Source organism: Phyllobates terribilis, unplaced genomic scaffold (assembly GCF_046119375.1).
Source record: "Phyllobates terribilis strain yellow unplaced genomic scaffold, ASM4611937v1 Scaffold_4__5_contigs__length_816908805, whole genome shotgun sequence".
Lineage (NCBI taxonomy): Eukaryota > Metazoa > Chordata > Amphibia > Anura > Dendrobatidae > Phyllobates > Phyllobates terribilis.
The window spans coordinates 132,213,181-132,235,381 of NW_027362764.1; the positions used below are offsets into that span (position 1 = coordinate 132,213,181).

A 22,201-nucleotide genomic window follows, 5' to 3' on the forward strand; every position below is an offset into this window, starting at 1 on the left:
GTAACCGCGCACCGGCACTGACTGACAGCCGGCTCCAATGAGAATATATAAGTACTAAGTACATGGCCCCATGTAAATGGGCACCAACAGCTGGTGAACAATCAGGCACTCATTTGTCAACCGCATGAATATATTGTGATTGTTGTCGGCAGAACGTCTTGCTGTGCAAACAGAGCACATGGTGCTGACAATATGGGGCTGCATGATCATATTAAGGATATTTACCCCATGAGGAGCGCTTTATCAGGCTGCTAATAACGTTTTTAATGATGCCTTTATTACACCTAAGTGTTAGTTCAGTGTAACCATCAATGTTTAATCCTGGCACTTGTGTACCCGGACTAGTCCTAGAGCACCGTCCTTCATCCCTGCAGTTTGCAGGTATCGCGCCCACAGCTGCGTGGTTGGCAAACCTTGCTCATGTTGGTTTGTCAATCTTGCTGCAGAGGACATGATGCCTGCAAACTGCAGAGATGAGTGATGGCTGTGACAGCCACGATTTAGATGCGGATGCACAGCCGCCTTTATCTCCATTAATGTGGAAGAGTGTGGTGATCACATTGGGTGGGGACATATCAAAGAGGTTGACCCATGACCCATAAGCAGCTGGGACCTCTACTGTTCACGAGAAAGGAGGTTCCAAATTCCCTGTGTGAGTGGAGTGGTAGTGCGCTTACATGACCATCATTTCATACATTCTCATGTCTCTGTTATGCATGAGCACTACTGTTTCCACAATCCCTCCCATAGCAGTGAATGGAGCAGTATTCACAGTAGTGCTCCATTCACACAGGGGGCCTAGAATCTCACATTCTTGTGAAACATGTGGGTCGCTGGGGTTGGACCTTATACATTTAGCTTGTAGAAAGCTGATAAATGTTTAGGGAACAAGCCCTTTAAATGGTTCATCCAGCCATATGATTTTGATAGCCTATCCCCAGAATAGTTCATTAATATCGGATCGGTTGGGACTGACACCTCGCACCCCCACTGATCAGCTCTCATTGGCTCCATCGAAGACCAAATGCAAACATTGACTGAAGCTGAACACTGCAGCCGATCAGGGTGTAGCAGACGCTGCCGAGTGCTGCACATCAGATGCTAATCATGGACTTGGCGGCAGTTACACAGTGTACAGAGCTGTAGTGCGCCGCGGGGCTGTGGAGTCGGTAAGCCAAACCTTTGACTCTGACTCCTCAATTTCCATGACACCGACTCCCTCATACATGGCTCATGTTTAAGTGATAAATTTACTGTAGCACAGATTCATCTCCGCTAAAAGTCTAGACCCTTAGATCAGGAATAGGACAGACATTTATAGGACATTTCATAACTTTCCCAAATTTTTATGAAAAAATATTCCCCGAACTACTGTACCCAATTTATTATATATTTTAGGAGTTGTTCCATTTTATACCGACTCCACGAAAATGGGCACCAACTCCATGGCACCAACTCCACAGCCCTGGTGCGCCGCTCCGTTCAGTGCTTACATCCCGCCGCTACTGCAGCAAATGACCGCTGATCGGGGGGAGGGGGGTCTGATATTGAGGATAGGTTATCTGTATTACATGGCCAGACAACCCCTTTAAGTAAAGAGCGTCAGTGATCTGTGATTGCTAACAATATATTAATGTGATCTTTCATGTCTTTCTAGGAGGTGCAAGTATTATTCAGTGTAACATACTGAATGACAAGAGGCACATACTGACCAAAGACACAAATAACAATGTGGCCTATTGGGATGTGCTGAAGGTAAGGCTGCCTGCTGTGTCTGTAGCAGTAAATGACATTAGCTGACTATACACCGCTCCTCCTATAGTAGATACCAGGGTTGGTGTGGCAGAGGAGAAGGTGTAAGCGTGGTCTCTTCTCCTGTGGGCTAAAATTATGTTTATGTTTCACTTTGGCCACCGGCAATATAAAGACTTTTGCCAGTTTCAAGTACCTAAAACCAATCTGGTAACAAACTGCTCATATGTAACCCTAATTTATGCACAAGAAAGGCTTTTTTTTTTTTTTTTTTTTTTTTTAAGTAAAAGCTGGCCGTGGACTTCCAGGTTGGGGATCCCGGCTTCTAAAGTTGGATCCCAAATCCCCCCCCACAGCCGTCGCACTGTCAGCTTAAGAGCGAGATCTTGTTGTTCTCACTAACCGAGGTTTGCTGTGTACTCGATAACCGCTCTAGTGATGCCACCGTCCGTTAATAGCTTAGTAGAGTAGGGGTCCAACTTTTGTCCATTTCGGGGACATTAGGGTCACATCCGAGCAGTTTACTTACTAAATTATATTTAGAAACATAACAAATCCAAGGCTGACCACTGTTAAATAAGAAGGCAGCCCCAGATTGGTGATACGTACTCTTTAAGACTTACTAAGACCATACAATTGTAGTGAATTGTGATGGTTTATATTGTTGACATTTTTAAATTGGCTATATTAGTCACAGCCCAGAGACAAGTTGTCAGTTCTGCTGATTAACACAGCACACACTCCCTTTCCTACTCTTATACAACCCCTTTAGATGAGCGTCTTTGTCATGTCGTTTGAGCTGTGCACACTTATATCTGTATCATTTACAGGCTTGCAAAGTTGAAGATTTGGGAAAAGTGGATTTTGAAGAAGAAATTAAAAAGAGGTTTAAGATGGTTTATGTCCCAAACTGGTTCTCTGTTGACCTGAAAACTGGGGTAGGTATTTAAAACACTATATATCCATTCCATTGTCCGTTCCCTTACCATTAGTCATAGGAGTTTTCTTTAGCTACTCTGAGTCATATTCACCAAAAATAAGAAATAAAGCCATTGTCCACTGTAGGTTTTTTTTGTAATGGTCATAATGCCATTAAGAAGTAATGCTCACCGCTGCGTGCCGCTCTCGTTCCTGTGTTCCCTGCTGGTCTTTACATGAAGGCCATAACCATGAGTGGGTTAGGCAGTGATTGACTGCAGCTCTTCACATTTCCATTTTTTGGGACAATGTCATTTCTGCAGCAGGAGCCTGGAGACCACTGGAGATCTGACAGGTCAATGTCTATTTTTTTATGCCATTTTGACTTTTAATAGCACTAACATGCTGCAGCTTGTTTTAATGACCCTATTGTAATTATATTTGCAGTTCACAATCTTCACATTTTGACTGTGTCTATTCTTGACAGATGCTGACAATCACTCTGGATGAGAGCGATTGCTTTGCAGCGTGGGTGTCTGCCAAAGATGCCGGATTCAGCAGCCCAGATGGCTCCGATCCAAAATGTAAGAGTTTAGCTGAAAGAAGGCTCATGCCTGGCCGCCTCTCTGATGTCTTTGTCTGAAGGACTTTCATTTGATAACATGTATGTTGGGTTTTGCAGTGAACCTTGGGGGACTCTTGTTACAAGCATTGTTAGAGTTTTGGCCAAGAACTCATATAAACCCCATGGAGGAAGAGGAAAATGAAGTAAATCATGGTGAGGAACCTTGTCTTTCTTAATATTGATTAAAATATAACATATACTCATGGCGGACATGGACTTTAAGGCTATGTTCACATGTTGAGTTTTTGCTGCATTTTTTAATGCGAATTGCAAGCTTTCAGAAATCTCAAGCACACACATTTGTTTTTTTTCCTGACTGAATTGGAAAACTGTTGCTTTTTTGGTAACTGCAGCATGTCACTTCTTTCCGCATTTTTACAGTGTTTTTTCACCCATAGAAGCAATGAGTAAGTGCAAAAAACATTGCCATCAGTTTTTGCTGTGTTTTTAGTGAGTAAAAGCATGTACAGCAGGATGTGAAACACATTGATTTTTGTGATTTTTCTCAAATTTAAACCAAAACGTCTTGGTCTCGTCCCCTGAGCCTAGCAGCTATTAGTACAGTTTAATTAACTTAGTGATATAGTCAACAATTGTCTGAGGAATTCATTGGCTGACCAGTGTGTAAAACTAAACATTGCCTGAACAATGCCTGACCAACTCAATGACCCTACCAATGTGTGAAAGTAAACAGTGTCCGACCTACAAAATGCTCTGCCAATGTCTTAGGTAAACTATTCCCGACCAATTTAAACTCCCCCCCCCCCCGCTGTTGTTTCATTTGTAAGCATGTATTTTTTTCATGAACTTTTTGTTCAGACTAGTCACTATTTTTTTCAGACATTAAAAATCTTTTTTCACTAAATAATTTGATCAATTTGCCCTTTTTCCTAAAAATGTTTTATGGTTTCACATATGGTCGAAGCTAACGGAACTTTGGGATCCTGAAAAATGAAGCAAAAAAAGCCAGCAAAACCTGCTTTTTGTCTGCAGCTTTTTTACTGCCAAGAGATCGGGTTTTGGTTGCAGAAAAGAAAGCTGCAAAAAAGCAACGTGTGAACATAGCCTTAATGATCTATTGTGTATTTCTTGTACAGTGGCAAACGGCGAGCAGGAAACTAGAATACAGAAAGGCAATGGCTACTTCCAAGTGCCACCTCATACTCCAGTAATCTTCGGAGAAGCTGGGGGTCGCACTCTTTTTAGGTAGGTCATCTATATATTATATAGGATATAAGTGAATTATAGTGTGATTTTTTTAGATCAGGTAAGGTAAATGGATGCTATACAATGTAATGCTCTTGTCTCTTGTAGGTTACTTTGTAGAGATTCTGGTGGAGAGACAGAGTCCATGCTTCTTAATGAAACTGTTCCACAGTGGGTGGTTGATATTACTGTTGATGTAAGTACCACACACCTACCACAGATTAATGTATTTAAAGAGTAATTAAACTTTCTGTATTTAACTTTGCAAAAAGCTGATCAATACTTAGTCATCTTTGCAATATACAGTACAGTCCAAAAGTTTGGACACACCTCATTTAAAGATTTTTCTGTATTTTCATGACTTTGAAAATTGTACATTCACACTGAAGGCATCAAAACTATGAATTAACACATGTGGAATTATATACTTAACAAAAAAGTGTGAAATACCTGAAAATATGTCTTATATTCTAGGTTCTTCAAAGTAGCCACCTTTTGCTTTGATGACTGCTTTGCACACTCTTGGCATTCTCTTGATGAGCTTCAAGAGGTAGTCACCAGAAATGGTTTTCACTTCACAGGTGTGCCCTGTCAGGTTTAATAAGTGGGATTTCTTGCCTTATAAATGGGGTTGGGACCATCAGTTGTGTTGTGCTGAAGTCAGATGGATACACATAGTCCTACTGAATAGACTGTTAGAATTTGTATTATGGCAAGAAAAAGGCAGCTAAGTAAAGAAAAACGAGTGGCCATCATTACTTTAAGAAATGAAGGTCAGTCAGTGCGAAAAATTGGGAAAACTTTGAAAGTGTCCCTAAGTGCAGTTGCAAAAATCATCAAGCGCTACAAAGAAACTGGCTCACATGAGGACGGCCCCAGGAAAGGAAGACCAAGAGTCACCTCTGCTTCTGAGGATAAGTTTATCCGAGTCACCAGCCTCAGAAATCGCAGGTTAACAGCAGCTCAGATTAGAGACCAGGTCAATTCCACACAGAGTTCTAGCAGCAGACACATCTCTACAACAACTGTTAAGAGGAGACTTTGTGCAGCAGGCCTTCATGGTAAAATAGCTGCTAGGAAACCACTGCTAAGGACAGGCAACAAGCAGAAGAGACTTGTTTGGGCTAAAGAACACAAGGAATGGACATCAGACCAGTGGAAATCTGTGCTTTGGTCTGATGAGTCCAAATTTGAGATCTTTGGTTCCAACCACCGTGTCTTTGTGCGACGCAGAAAAGGTGAACGAATGGACTCTACATGCCTGGTTCCCACCGTGAAGCATGGAGGAGGAGGTGTGATGGTGTGGGGGTGCTTTGCTGGTGACACTGTTGGGGATTTATTCAAAATTGAAGGCATACTGAACCAGCATGGCTACCACAGCATCTTGCAGCGGCATGCTATTCCATCCGGTTTGCGTTTAGTTGGACTATCATTTATTTTTCAACAGGACAATGACCCCAAACACACCTCCAGGCTGTGTAAGGGCTATTTGACCAAGAAGGAGAGTGATGGGGTGCTACGCCAGTTGACCTGGCCTCCACAGTCACCAGACCTGAACCCAATCGAGATGGTTTGGGGTGAGCTGGACCGCAGAGTGAAGGCAAAAGGGCCAACAAGTGCTAAGCATCTCTGGGAACTCCTTCAAGATTGTTGGAAGACCATTTCCAGTGACTACCTCTTGAAGCTCATCAAGAGTGTGCAAAGCAGTCATCAAAGCAAAAGGTGGCTACTTTGAAGAATCTAGAATATAAGACATATTTTCAGTTGTTTCACACTTTTTTGTTAACTATATAATTCCACATGTGTTAATTCATAGTTTTGATGCCTTCAGTGTGAATGTACAATTTTCATAGTCATGAAAATACAGAAAAATCTTTAAATGAGAAGGTGTGTCCAAACTTTTGGTCTGTACTGTACTTTATTTATTTTACTTCCTTTTCTCCCAAACTGTAACCTGCAGTGCTGCATGAATCCTCAGTTCATGCGCCTTTAAAAGCGTCTTTCAACTGCTGCTCAGCAAAATCCCCCTAAACTTAATTTAAACAGGATGAGTTTGGGTCTTTTGCTGTCTGAGCCTCTCTGCTCCCTCCTTTTATACTTAGAGATGAAAGTCCCATACACAGATTGTTGAATATAGAATAGGGATTTTGCTACGGAGCGTTTACAGGAGCATGAACAGGGCATGTGAAACAGTCCTGCAGCATAGTCTATGAAGTGGATGCGGTGGACTATCAGGCTTCACGCTCTGCAGCTCCTTTACTCCCAAATCGGAGATAACCCCCCCCCCCCCCCACTGATATAATGACATGTGAAAAGACAGGAAAAAAAAAATAAACATTATAAATGTCAATGTTTGGGATAAAGTGCACTCTTTTTATTGTATTAATAGTGTTAAATGTGTTAGAGACGTTGCTCAGTCAAGTTTATACATGTTAGTATTTTTTATAATAAAATGTATTGCAGTTATTTCCAGTATACGTTATGATCCAGCTCTGCGCCATTTTTAAGATGTCTGATTGCTGTCAGGGAACAGAGATATTCTTTTCGGAGTGCAGAGACTTGAGATGGAGAGCTAAGAACTTGTTACAATGTGTCCAGCTATTGTGCTTTAGCCAAGCTCCATCAGTCTCTCTAATGTCCTGGTATCTGGCTTGGGCATTATAGCAGAATGTAGGCTGTGTGAGCAGGACTAGGTGAGGACCAGATTTCAGCCTTAGACCCCAGGCCAGAGCCTCTCACCTAGTCAAAGCAGATCTCATACTTTGCACTGATGAGGGGCAACACCCCAAAACATATTGCAAGGCTTGTTAAAGTCGATATTGACTTTTAGGATTGGTGCTTCCAATAGGTGGCGCTAGAGTTCTAGTCTTTGTCCTCTCCGAAGAGTGCATATTTAATTTCCCAGAGGAGCATGCATGGCTTATAAGTCTCCTCACTCTGACATACCAGGACTGGCTTGTCACTCTCCACAAGGAGAAATGTTCCTCCTTAGAAACTAGCTTGATAAGTGGAAACATAACTTTTTATCATACAGTGATATCTGCTCTACTTACATAGGAGCCTTTATGATAAGAGGATCTGTCACCTATTCATGGTGTGAGGAGGGCAGGGATATGGTGTACTCATAGTCTGTGCCTGCTTTATTCTTGTTCCTTTCTACCAAACGGCCCTGTATTTTGTGTGCCATTTTGACTAATTGGAGAACAGATCAGTCCCTGTAACCTGCCATCATTAGGGCAGCATGGCTTGACGACAGGTCCTCTATAAAGCACTGGCATGTACTTACAGTAAATGTAAAGGTGTTTTGTATATTTTGTTTTGTAGAAAAATATGCCCAAATTCAATAAAATTCCATTCTACCTCCAACCACATTCATCGTCGGGAGCCAAAACCCTGAAGAAGTGAGTATATTGTGCAAAATCCTAAATCTTGGGTTATATAGGTTCTTCTATATTATCTGGTACACAGCGCTAGCAGTACAGCGCAGCTGGCACTGAAGTGGTTTTAGCCTGTAAAGATGCTCTGTCATGGTGGCGGCCCCTTTTCTAAAGGATATTAGCGATGAATGGTTGTGGATGTAATGCATGATGCTCTAAGAGGGTCTATGGTTGGGGGGCTGTCTTCATTACAGATGAAAATGAAAAATTACAAGTGTTGATCATGGGCACACCTAGTTATAGACTGCTCCAAAGTAATCCCGCTGATGTAAGCCATCTGTGATGATTATGTATTGTACCGTTATATCGCTGGTATGAAGCCATTCAGGTCATCACCGTATGTATCCTACAATACAGTATAATTGTATCTTTCTGAATGGTTCCCATGAGGAGAAGTTGAGAGATATTGCCATGAACATTAGAGATGAGCCTTGCACTACCTCGTCATCCTCTCCGGTACTCTGTGGTTGCTGGACCAATGGAGAACTTCTTCAGCCGAAACTCAAATGCCAGGATCATGGGCGCCTCTCGCGATTACTGGGCCCCCACGACTTTAACGTTGTTGAGGCATAATAATCCTAGTCACTTGGTGAACAAGTAATTGACTAGTCACTAGGTCTTCGACAATGTTATGATGTCTCGAGGGGCATAGTAATTACTCAGGATCCCGGCATTTGAGTGCCGGCCAATGAAGTTCACAACTGCCCAGTTCCGGCTACCACGGAGTATGTCACGGGGCACCCATATGGAGGTCGGACAAGGGCAGCTAAATCTTTTCTCATCTCTAATCTAGTAGAAAATGGATGTACCCCAGTTTGCCAATCTTATCTGTAAGTGACTTAGGAAATAGAATACACGTAAAGCTTAGCGGTACACATTAGATGAAGGTTTTCCAAACCTGACGACCATCTGATATATTGGGGACCTCTCAGCAGCAGATGTCAGGGTAGAGAAGGATTGGGCAGCTATAATTCAATGTGCCCAAACCTTTTTTTTACCGTTGCTGTCTTGCAGCAGCTTATGCCACTCTGCCTATTCATAACATGGGGGAGGAGGGTGTCTGTACATATAGTATAGTGGCCAGTAGTATCCAACATGTATGGCCAGCTTAAGTCTATCCCTAATCTTTGCATGTGCTGGGTACCTGTGTCCAGAATCTAATAATTGTGCAGCTCACAACTAGAGGGGGGTGTATACAATGTGTAATTACTAAGAATATCCTGTGCACAGACTGTTACCTGGTGGCCTTAACCCAGAATTTATATGTCCATCTGCAGAGACAGATTGTCCGCTAGCGACATGCTACAGGTCCGGAAGGTGATGGAACATGTCTACGAGAAAATTATAAACGTGGATACAGAATCTCAGACGACCAGCTCCTCAAATAATGAAAAACCAGGAGAGCAAGAGAAGGAGGAGGACATTGCTGTGCTTGCGGAAGAGAAGATTGAGCTCTTATGCCAAGACCAGGTATCTAGGCATCTGCAAACCATATTGTTGATGGTTTCTTCAGAAAACCTATATTATTCATGTGACGGCCACCCTCCTATAGAGGCCGCACACTTTCTAGTACATCATCCCCCTGGTACCTGAGCTGGCTACAGTTCTAGCTATGAGTAGGGATTGCTCTTGATCTGAAATGCATCACTGACTTTATTTTTTTCATCTTTTTGATGGCAAGTTACAATAAATCAGAATTTTAATGACAGCCCTCTTTTTGGATGCTGGAGTGAGATCATCTTGGGGTGCTTTCACATTGTTTCCTGTGTCCCCTTCGGGCATACATCCTAAATTCCTGCAAAACTGGGTCCGGGCATATGCGCCGACGGGGCCATAGACTGTAATGATGCGATCGTGCATTATTTTGAGGAGTGTACACTCCTGAAAAAAGTGCACGGCAGAGCTCACGTTCGCTCTGCTGTCACCATTACAGTCCATTGGCCCCGTCGGTGCATACGTCTATACCCCTTTTTGCCGGGGATTTCAGACGTATGCCCCAACGGGGACACAGAACGCAATGTGAAAGCACCCTTAGGGGGTGGCTCCTGTTATAAAAGGTTTGGCACAGCTTTATGTTACATGGTGAACTGAAGACGACCTGACGCTCAGCTGACTGCAGCGTGTCTAGCATCTGAACGTTCCAGTGATCAGCAGTTATAGTGGAGTTTATATTGTCTGGCCATACAGTTTCCCTTTAAAGGGAAACTGTCATCTGGTTGTCCTAATATAAAGTATGACCACCACCTTTAAATACCTCTTTTACACCATTCTAGTGACTTGTACATAATTCCCCAATCTCCTCTGTATAGTACAAAAAAATAACTTTTGTTTATCCCCCCATAAAGTGCGGTCAGGTCTGATGGGCGACTCTGTTCTTCCTTCTGCGCCTCCACTCTCATCACTGGCACTGTACTCCTGCCCTGCTTCATGTGGATAACGTGTCCTACGTCACCCACACAGTGTCCCCCAATCTTGTTCCTGTGCAGGCGTAATTCTATCTGTCCTGCCTATGGCAAAGTACTGTAATACACATGTGCCGGGAAAGGCCACAGAGCGCTAATGGCCCAGAAATAAAGCTGGCGCTTGCACATTACAGTACTTTGCTCTGCCCTCAGCAGTGCAGAGTAATGCACGCCTGCACAGGAACGAGATTGGGGGACACTGTGTGGATGACGTTGGACGTGTCATCCACAAGAAGGGGGGCGGCAGGAGAGAAGGTGCTGAAGGAAGATCAGGGGCGTCCATCAGATCGCACCGTATGGGGGTATAATAAGTTATTTTTGTACTATGCAGAGGGGATTGGAGACTTTATCTACAGGTTACTAGAATAGTGTAAAAGAGGCCTTCGAGGTGGTGACTGTATTTTAAATTGGGAGAACCTGGTGACAGGTTCCATTCAATACATGGACAGAGCGGGTCTTCTAGAATGAGAGCTGTTTTTTATATGTGACTTCTAGGGGTGTCCCACATGTGCTGTCTTTGTCAGACAACCCTTTTAATAATTAGTTGCATTTAATCCATAGCTCATAGACAGGGAGGTGCATTTCATTTCTCCACCACCATAGTTAACATGCATAACCCAAGGGGTAGTAATATCCTCTCATCGCTGACCCCTGCATTTACTTCCCACAGATTCTGGATCCTAACATGGACCTGCGGACTGTGAAACATTTCATTTGGAAGAGCGGCGGCGACTTAACTCTCCACTACCGCCAGAAGTCGACGTGAAAGGATTCCAGGAAGCAGCGACACTGACGTTCTCGTTGTGGACTAAAAACTAGTACTGTATGGAAGCCCCACTGAACTCTTATACATAGGTGTCAGCCGAGCCAGTACGGACATTCACGTATACCCTTAGTCAACCTAACTGTAACAGATGATCCCGCCACTTTAGTTCTTTGGGTTTCAGCATAAAATGACAACAGATAGGCAAACCATTGTTATTTGTGTGTTTTAATGTACAGAGTCGTTGATAAAGATTTCTAATAATTCGTTCTTTGATCTTTTCCAAGATGATTTGGATCCACTTAGAATTAGCACGTTGAACCCCAGATGTGGGTGCACATTCCAGGACACAAGTAGTGGGGAAGAAGGTTTAGGAAACCTAATATGTTATGAACGGGGTTGTATTTGCCACCTACATGCAGGAAGCCTATTGTAGGTTACCTCTCAATGCACTAGGAGATGCTGCCATAATGGGTCGTAAAGGACAATCCATTAAAGGGGATGTGCAAGGTAATACATTCTTTTTGCCCCATACGTTCCTTCCATTGCTTCTTTTTACATTGACTTCAGACGTCATAGCCTATATGCCCCACGTAACGTCTGCAGCCAATCACAGCTGGTGAACGCTGAGGGCAGTGATTGTCTGCAGACATCACGTTGACGTCTGCAGCTAATGTAAAGAGACTGTGGCAATGGAACGGCTGGGAGTAAGAAGGGCGAGTATGTATAGTTCATCATTTTACATGTATTGCTGCCCATGCGCAGCGTCTTCATTATTTTGGACAACCCCTTTAAGGAATTTGTAGCTTGTGTGGGCAGAACGGCACAGCAACATTATCTACATCTGTGAGCAATGGTTCTTGTGGAACAATTTCTGTGTACGAGGAATACTATATGCCATGTTTCCAGACACGGCGTGTCTCCTGATGCTGTGCATCGTAAGAAACTGAGCCGAGTAGCACGTACGGAGCCACATTCTGACTTGTGGCGAGATCACAACTGTTGCTATTGCAATATATTTTGTAGCATTCAGGGATGTGGGGATGATTTTCTGGACATCTATGATGTAAAAGCCGGCAGACCATTTCATATTTACTAGACTGATTTTGGATATGTAAATAAGGTTAGAGCTTTTGCCAATAGAATAATGTACAGGTTTATTGGTCATGGTGTGAAGTGCTGTTTTAATGATTGCCTGGACAGGTTATTTCATAAAAAATTTTATATTTCGCCAATGTTCAAAAAACATTTTAGTTCTTAAAGTAAATTTCCATCTTTATTATCGTGTCATTTTTAGGTCCAAAAATATTTACTTCGTAATCAAGTTAACAGATGACTGTCTGCAGCCACCACTAGAGGGAGCCGATTGCATACTGTCTTATCATTGTGGTGAATGTGTATGCGGTAAGCTCATAAGCTCCCTCTAGTGGCAGCTACAGACAGTCAGCATTTAATCTTGTAACTTGGTGTATGCAGAGGATTTAGAGCTCGGTATCAGAAAAACTGAGCGCTGACCAATATGTAAGAATATGTTAAAACATTGAATTGCACATTTTGAACAGATTTAGATAAAAAAACATGTTTTTATCCTAGGGTGCACTACGTAGATTTTTTTTATTTTGCAACTCTCGGTGTACTTGTCCCTCATCCAGGCTGAGCTGGGTGCTGGTTGGCAGGACAAGGTGTCTTAGCTGCAGCTGTCTGTAGCTCCTTTTCCTTTTGGAGGAGTCTCTGGTTAGGCTGGTGTATAAGTAGCTTTATTACTTCTGGATGAGAATAACAATGCCCCCTTTTTAATTAATAAAAAAAAATGAATGCCAAATTGGGGCAGACACTTTCTCCAGTGTGCACACAGTGTTACATTGCCTGCAACATGGGGTGCATCTATATTGTGAAATGAAAGTCTATGTCATACAGGTTCTGCAGGCGTTCATTAAGGTGGTTACGTACTTATAAGAAATGTCATTAATAAACTCATGAGCACACAGGCTCTGATTTAAAAAATCTGCCATTAAATACTTTGAAAAGTCACACAACTTTTGTGGAACGTGAGTTGCGCAAAAGTCTTGCAACTTTTGGCGTGTTCATGCCAGTTGCGACCAGCTCCTCCAAAATGGTTATGGGATGCGGCGACGTCAGCTCATCTACTTCATGATGAGCTGTGGCGTACCCTACACTAGAAGTCTTCTCTTTTACTCCAGTCTAAGACAGAGTAAGATTTGTGGCAAGACGCACACCATTTTTAAGACTTGACTGATTCATTAAGAGGCATGCACCCATTGGTGTAACTAGAGCCTGATGGGCCCCGGTGCAAGATTTGGACCGAAGTTCCCCCCCATCCTGATATACCAGGATGGGGGATATATATATGTCCCTTTTCCTGGGCCTCATCCTGGTATATGTCCCTCATTTTGCAGCTGTTCTTTAATGTATAGAAAAAATAAACCATTATACTCGCCTTCCCTTCTCTCCCCCACCACGCTGCGTCCTTTTCTGAAGCGGGCAGCTGACTTCAGCGTGCAAGCGACGGTAGCATATGATGTCACTGCCGTGCCCCCCCAGTCACATGCACGTCTGCATCAGCTGCTGGCCTCTGATTGGCAGTGTGTATTGCCGCGCACGGACCCCCCTCTTCAAGACTGGCTTGGATGGAAATCAAAATACCGTAAGCTCAGTGTCTGGTTGTGTTGTATGGACCACTCCCCAATTACCATGTAGCAGCGGTGAGGGGGCGCAGCAGACAACTTAATTGTTTACATCCACCCTGACTAGGAAAATATCATACAGGAGGCTAAAGCTGTTCATACACCTCAAATCAAGATTAGCCAGAACGCGACTAATCAAACATCCGTCACTGTTTTTGCACAAGGTGTCAAATGGTCATCCATAAATGGAAGAGTCGTGTCATAGTTTTAACCGTCAGCTGTGAAATATTTCAGCAGGGTACAGTACAGAAGTCGTCCATTGCTATAATTCACAGAAAATTTTAAACCGATTGTCTGCCAATCTGGTCACATTTTCATCTTCTGTGTCTGGCCCGGTCCACTAGGGTGAAACGCTTAGACAAGGTGTATTACGAACCTATTGTTGGCTTTATCTGCTATTTATGGGCTCTGTTTAAATGATAAAGTTAAAGGACATTTTTTATATTTGTATAAAGCCATTTTTATTAAATAAGTAGTATGGTGCCAGGTTTATAAAAGTATAATTGTATGAACTGAAACTTTTAAAGAAGCACTCCTCCTCCCATCAAATTTTTTATCCTCTTAATATATTGCAGTCATCATATTATATAGCACTGTGTACTTACAATTGCTCATTTTGCCTTTCTATCCAGCTAATTCTTCTCTTTTCTCTGCTCTATGTAGAAACAGGAAGTATCTTGTCCCTGCATAAATCATCCCCCTCTTCACCTCCTGACCCAGCTGCTCCCTTCTACCCCTGCCAGGGACTTTTGCAGTGATGACTCATGCAGGGAAAATTGACCTCCTATTCTACATAGATCTTAGAAGGATCATGTGATGTCATAGACCTAATAGAAAAGAATTAACTGGGAAGAAAGGCAAAATGGGCAATTGTAAGTAGACAGTGCTAAATAATATGATAATAGCAATATATTAAGAGGATAAAAACTTTGATGGGAGGAGGAGTACTTCTTTAAGAAAGAATTGCCAGTGACCATTTCTTCTCTTCCAGCTGCTTGCCAAATATCTTCTCTATTGCAGCGTATTATAATCTATGATTGATGGTTATAAACTCCTGATATGTTGTAAAGACATTTACATCAAGTCATTACCAACAGCCTGCAAGATGTGAAAAGTTGTGTATGTGTATTATGGAAAAAAGGACTGTGCCTACTTTTGCAACTTTTTTGTCTTCATAGCTCCAAGGCCAGTTTTGCACGTCCAAATTCACACTGCGATGTCCAGATCAACCACGTTTCTCCTGAGCTGATCTCCACAGCCTTCTAGGCATACAGAGATTGGAGTACATGCTGGTAGACCTGCGGCCAGTCCACAAAGACTGCAAATAACGAACTTATGAAATCTGACTAATATATCTAAAGTAAAAAAATAAACAATTTGGCAAATAAAAATGAAGTGTGTTTATAGACCCCTTGGCTTGGGCAATTGTTGGAGGTCTCTGAATCCAGAATTCCATTGATTGCCCAAATCAAGATGCAGAGTCCCTAAACCAGTTTGCTCGAGTCTAAGCTAAGCACTTCTATCCCTTAGTTTGAACGCTATCTATCAACCCTACTATACTTTCTGTAATGTAAAAAAAAATTATTTAGTTACCCTTAAAAGGGTATTCCCATCTCCAAGATCCTATCCCAATATGGTAGCAGGAATAATTATAATAAATACCTCCAGTTAGAAATGTAGCATTGTTCTCCTAAAAACTTATTTTGCTTACCCCATGTGCAGGGCATTGCAGTAGCTTAGGTATCCATGGTTACAACCACTCATAGTGTCAGTTAGTTGCTAGTGGTCGTAACCATAGATACATAACCTACTGCAATGCCCTGCACATGAGGTAAGGAACATAAGTTTTCAGGAGAACTATACTACATTTCTAATTGAAGGTATTTGCTAATATTATTATTACTACACCTATTAGATATTGGGATATGATCTTAGAGATCAGAATACCCCTGTTAAGTCTCCAAGGTGTTGAATCATAGTCCAAATTTCTGAAAACTAGAATGTATAAATGTATTAAATGGGCTGGGACATAAGGCTACATCTGGAATAATACAATACTAGTAGTTAATCACCATGTATATTTTATAAAGGATGCTATTGCTCTTTGACATTATGGGTATTGAGACTTCTTCTAAAATTCTATTGCCACAAGAAGACCTTTCATAGAAAACAATTTTGAAGCACCTGCTGTATGCTTAGTAGAATATACAGAGGCATGGAATAATTGTTTAATATGCAGGTTTATGCCAATTTTATAAAAAGTTCACCCAGTCGGTAATGACATCCAATTCTGCAAGTTGTTGACCGCTTCTTTTCTATCCAAGGATCAGTAATTTGTGTATTTCTATAAAGTTGCTCATTTCTTCTAGTTACAGTAACTTTTATGTTTAATTGTAATCTAAGCCCATTTTACAATTGTACATTTTCACTACGGCCCTTCTGATACAGTTGTAGTTTCGGGGGAACATACAGAATAGTTTAATGAAGTGTACTTTATGGTTGTATAGAATAAAAGATTTCAGTAAAAAAAAAAGTTGTGCAGTTTGTGTTATCGAAAACTACATGTAACACTGTAGTAGTAAGGACAAGATGGCGGTGATAGACATAGACGAAAGTATAAATGTGGATCTCAAAAGATGTCCTCAAACTGGTGGCTACTAAGTGCTCAAATTAAATAGCTTGGGGCCTATGCAGCAAAAAATAGATTAAAATGATATATCTACATGAAATATGCCTGCCCTCCTTGATATTATCACATATTACAGAATTGTACAATTTCAAAGGGCAATTAAAGTGTGATGTAAATAAGTGTTAGGTAATGCACTTCAGCCTAGGAAATAACCTGTACAACTAGGTACTAAATAGTAAAATGCTGGGTAAAACTTGCACCGAGAGGGACTTGAGTATATGGGTTGATAATAGACTCCTCTTTAGTGACCAGTGCCAGGCAGCTGCTGCCAAGCCAAATGAAAAAAATGGGATGGATTAAAATAGGCAATATTCATGACAAAAACACAGTTTTGCATCTATACAAGTCACTAGTGCGACCACACTTAGTGTACAATTTTGGTCTCTGGTGTATAAGAAAAACATAGGTAAACTAGAGCGGGTGCAGAGAAAAGCAGCAAAGGTTATTAAAGGGAATCTGTCACCACATTTGACCTATCTAATCTATTAATATGGACATACAGGTTATAGACTGCTAAGGACAGTGATCCCTATATGTCTCATATTAGATGCCTTGTTGTGGATAAATCCTATTTTATCACTTTATATAATGACTTCTTCCAGGCTCTGAGGAGGACACTGCCTCCAGAGATAATTTTAGATAGAAGAAGGAATGGAATATGGGGTATGTAGAAAAACAAAACAAAGTTTGATCATGAATGAAACAACTAATGGTCAATGTATATGTTGTATGATAATGAATAATACAACTATTGATAACATAAGGCAACATATATGTAAAGATCTGAGGTTGTGGGTTGTAAATAGTCACCTAGGCAGGTTAACGATTCAACAATATTTTATTGATCACAGCCATGGTAATAAAGTAATTCCAGGTAAATGGCCAAAATACAGTTCTCTCAGTCCTCAAATTCCCAATCTAGGTTCAGTAGTTCCACTGGCTTTGTATAAGGCCATACTCACGGTCTCCCCACTTTTGGTTGACCCACAGATTTCGTATCTCCAGCCAGTATAGTCTGTAGCCACAGTCCATGATCCTCTAGACGGCAGATAAAACGATGAAAGCACAGGTATCCAGTAGCAGCAGTCCTTTCAAGAAAGTTTAAATCCAAACGACATAATCCATAATGGTAACATGTTTATCAATCCATGCTTCCAAGTCCACGGTCTCCATCCTCTTCCTTCAATCATTCCACCCAACTCCTCACTAAAGCATGTGTCTCTTTTCCTCCCTGGGGTCAGCCCCCTCCAAAGGTCAGAAGTGATGACACCCTCCCCCTTAAGCATTTACTTTAACATGAGACTGCATGTAAGATCTGTGGTGACAGCTCCACTGTGTCCACTCTTTCCATCTACATAAGAGGTCCCTTGGCTGAAAGAACAATGGTCCAAGGCCCCTAAGGTAAGGTCACCGAATGGAATGGATACCTGAGATTGAACTGATGAGCAAAAAAATCATTAAAACACAGCAAGCAAATTTCTAACAAAATACAAAAATAAGATCGATGAAAATGGGTGCTCAGTACTGTTGAGCGATACCTTCCGATATCGGGAAATATCGGATCGGATTGGATTGGACCGATACCCAAAAAATATCGGATATCGCCGATTCCCATACTGGAAATCAATGCAAGTCAATGGGACACAAATATCGGAATGAAAATAAACCCTTTCTTTCCTTGTAGGTTAATTCTACATGAAGGAAAACAACAAAGAATAATGTAGAATGTATTACACGAAAAGCCGGCAATTCAGCAGCGGCATACACCGTTACCCGACAATTTAGAACAGAAAGAATAGATTAGATAGAAACATGTCAGTCACATATATAAGAAGTACAGTGACAGTGTTGCTTACTGTACTTGTCATTTAGTGTTAAAGGATTCATTTAAAAAAATATTAGTGTTTTCATGCACCGTCTCTTTAAAAAAGCTGGCCGGCAATTCAGCATCGGTACCCAACAATTTAGAATAGAAAGAATAGAGCATCAAACATAGATTAGATACATAGAAACATGTCAGTCACATATATAAGAAGTACAGTGATAATGACAAGTACAGTAATCAACACTTAGTGTTAAAATAAAGGATTTATTAAAAAAAAAAATTGGCGTAGGGTTCCCCGTAATTTTAATCTCTAGCGGAGGTTAAGCAGACGGCTGGGGCAGATGTTTGAAGCCTGGGAAGGGGGTAATACCCACGGAGCTTCCCAGGCTACTAATATCAGCCCCCAGCTGAATACCTAGCCTTTACTAGCTATTAAAATGGGGGACCCCCCAAAAAATGATGTGGGGTCCCCCTATTTTAATAGTTAGCAAAGGCTAGGCAGCCAGCTGGGGCTGATATTAATAGCCCAGGAAGGGTGCCATGAATATTGGCCCTCTCCCAGGCTAGAAACACCAGCCATCATCCGCCCCAGAAATGTCGCATCCATAGGATGCGCCAATTCTGGCACTTAGCCTCGCTCTTCCCACTGCCCTGTAGCGGTGGCAGTGGGGTAATAGAGCGAGGCTAAGTGCCAGAATTGGCGCATCCTATGGATGCGACATTTCTGGGGCGGATGATGGCTGGTGTTTCTAGCCTGGGAGAGGGCCAATATTCATGGCACCCTTCCTGGGCTATTAATATCAGCCCCAGCTGGCTGCCTAGCCTTTGCTAACTATTAAAATAGGGGGACCCCACATCATTTTTTGGGGGGTCCCCCATTTTAATAGCTAGTAAAGGCTAGGTATTCAGCTGGGGGCTGATATTAGTAGCCTGGGAAGCTCCGTGGGTATTACCCCCTTCCCAGGCTTCAAACATCTGCCCCAGCCGTCTGCTTAACCTCCGCTAGAGATTAAAATTACGGGGAACCCCACGCCAATTTTTTTTTTAATAAATCCTTTATTTTAACACTAAATAACAAGTACAGTAATCAACACTATCACTGTACTTCTTATATATGTGACTGACATGTTTCTATCTAATTATGTGTGATGCTCTATTCTTTCTGTTATAAATTGTCGGGTACCGATGCTGAATTGCCGGCCGACTTTTTTAAAGAGACGGTGCATGAAAACACTATTATTTTTTTTAATAAATCCTTTAACACCAAATGTCAAGTACAGTAAGTTGAGTGCTGCCATCCAGCTTGTCATCTTTCAGAGACACTGCAGAGCGCAGGCATTATGGGAACTTCCAATTCCGGTATTCGATATTCTAAAAGTATCGGAACTCAGTATCGGAACTCCGATACCGCGAATATCGGTCGATACCCGATGTTTCAGTATCGGAATGCTCAACACTAGTGCTCAGTGTTGGAAAAGTATTTAGTAAGTGGCCAGGTCCTCACAATATACACTACCGTTCAAAAGTTTGGGGTCGTTTAGAAATTTCATTATTTTTGAAAGAAAAGCACTTTTTTTTCAATGAAGCTAACATTAAATGAATCAGAAATACACTCTTTACATTGTTAATGTGGTAAATGACTATTTCAGCTGCAAACGTCTTGTTTTTATTGCAATATCTATATGTGTTTAGAGGCCCATTTCCAACAACCACCACTCCAGTGTTTTAATGGTGCATTGTGTTTGCTAACTAAGAAGGCTAATGGCTGTTTAGAAAATCCTAGAAAACCCTTGCACAAGTATGTTAGCCTAGCTAAAAACGGTTTGGCTGATTTGAGAAGCTATAAAATTGACCTTCCTTTGAGCTAGTTGAGAATCTGGAGCATTACATTTGTTTGTTCTATGAAACTCTCAAAATGGCCACAAAAAGAGAACTTTCATGTGAAACTCGACAGTCTATTCTTGTTCTTAGAAATGAAGTCTATTCCATGCGAGAAATTCCCAAAAAACTGAAGATTTCCTACAACGGTGTGTACTACTCCCTTCAGAGGAGAACACAAACGAGCTCTAACCAGAGTAGAAAGAGAAGTGGGAGGCCCCGCTGCACAACTGCACAACAAGACAAGTACATTAGAGTCTCTAGGTTGAGAAATCCACGCCTCACAGCTCCTCAACTGGCAGCTTCATTAAATAGTACATGCAAAACGCCAGTGTCAACGTCTATAGTGAAGAGGCGACTCCGAGATGCTGGCCTTCAGGGCAAAGTGGCAAAGAAAAAGCCATATCTGAGACTGGCTAATAAAAGGAAAAGATTAATTTGGGCTAAAGAACACAGACATTGGACAGAGGAAGATTGGAAAAAAGTTTTATGGACAGACGAATCAAAGTTTGAGGTTTTTGGATCACACAGAAGAACATTTGTGAGATGCAGAACAATTGAAAAGATGCTGGAAGAGTGCCTGACGCCATCTGTCAAGCATGGTGGAGGTAATGTGATGGTCTGGGGTTGCTTTGGAGCTGGTAAAGTGGGAGATTTGTACAAGGTAAATGAGATTTTGAATAATGAAGGCTATCACTCCATTTTGCAACACCATGCCATACCCTGTGGACTGCGCTTGACTGGAGCCAATTTCATTCTATAACAGGACAATGACCCAAAGCACACCTCCAAATTATGCATGAGCTATTTAGGGAAGAAGCAGGCAGCTGGTATTCTATCTGTAATGGAGAGGCCAGCGCAGTCACCAGATCTCAACCCCATAGAGCTGTTGTGGGAGCAGCTTGACCGTATGGTACACAAAAAGTGCCCATCAAGCCAATCCAACTTGTGGGAGGGGCTTCAGGAAGCATGGGGTGAAATTTCTCAAGATTACTTCAGCAAATTAACAGCTAGAATGCCAAAGGTCTGCAATGCTGGAATTGCTGCAAAGGGAGCATTCTTTGACGAAAGCAAAGCTTGAAGGAGAAAATTATTCTTTCAAATAAAAATCATTATTTCTAACCTTGTCAATGTCTGGACTACATTTTCTAATCATTTTGCAACTCACTAGATAAATAAAAGTATGAGTTTTCATCGAAAACACAAAATTGTCTGGGTAACCGCAAACTTTTGAACGGTAGTGTAGATCTAGGAAAGATCAGCCTATATCAAAATACAATGGTGGACAGTAAAAAATCAGTTAATATGAAGTGGATAATGGCAAAATTCATATTCAAAATATGCCCAACAAAAAGGAATACATGAACTACATTTGTCCAGGGAGCAAACTATCCTAATCCATACCCTACAAACATGTTGCAGACAAACGGTAAAGGCTGCTCGTAAGCAGGTGTCCTCCTTAAATGAATAGAGGGATTTTTGGTACTCACCGTAAAATCTCTTTCTTGGAGCCTTCATTGGGGTACACAGGTAACCATGGGAGTATGCTGCTGTCCCTAGGAGGCTAACACTATGCCAGAAAAAAAGAATTCATTCCTCCTCAGCAGTATACACCCACCGACTGGCACTAAGGTCATCAGTTAGTGAATAAAGCAGTAGGAGAAGCATAATAATAATAAAACAAATATAAACACGGCAATAAGCCAAACATAGGCCTGTTAGCCAAAAAATTAGGCACACTGGCCAAGACTCAGGCACTAAGATCAACCATAGGCACAAATCAGGGAGGGTGCTGTGTCCCCCACTGAAGGCTCCAAGAAAGAGATTTTACGGTGAGTACCAAGATTCCCTCTTTCTTTATCGCCTCATTGGGGTACACAGTTAACCATGGGACGTCTAAAAGCAGTCCCAAGGGAGGGAACAAGAAAATCAACTCTGATT

The 22,201-nt window shown here is 41.8% G+C and overlaps 1 protein-coding gene across 1 annotated transcript in view; it reads left to right on the forward strand.

Moving 5' to 3' along the window:
- The window catches only part of WDR48 (WD repeat domain 48), a 29,154-nt gene extending 14,400 nt beyond the window's left edge, over positions 1–14,754 (forward strand). The window contains exons 11-19 of the mRNA XM_073677747.1: positions 1,658–1,755; positions 2,583–2,690; positions 3,158–3,254; positions 3,353–3,448; positions 4,393–4,501; positions 4,610–4,697; positions 7,826–7,902; positions 9,216–9,408; positions 11,071–14,754. Of these exons, the coding sequence (XP_073533848.1) occupies positions 1,658–1,755; positions 2,583–2,690; positions 3,158–3,254; positions 3,353–3,448; positions 4,393–4,501; positions 4,610–4,697; positions 7,826–7,902; positions 9,216–9,408; positions 11,071–11,166 (962 nt within the window). The 3' untranslated portion in view covers positions 11,167–14,754. The remainder of the gene's footprint in view (positions 1–1,657; positions 1,756–2,582; positions 2,691–3,157; positions 3,255–3,352; positions 3,449–4,392; positions 4,502–4,609; positions 4,698–7,825; positions 7,903–9,215; positions 9,409–11,070) is intronic.
- The last annotated feature ends 7,447 nt before the right edge of the window (positions 14,755–22,201 follow it).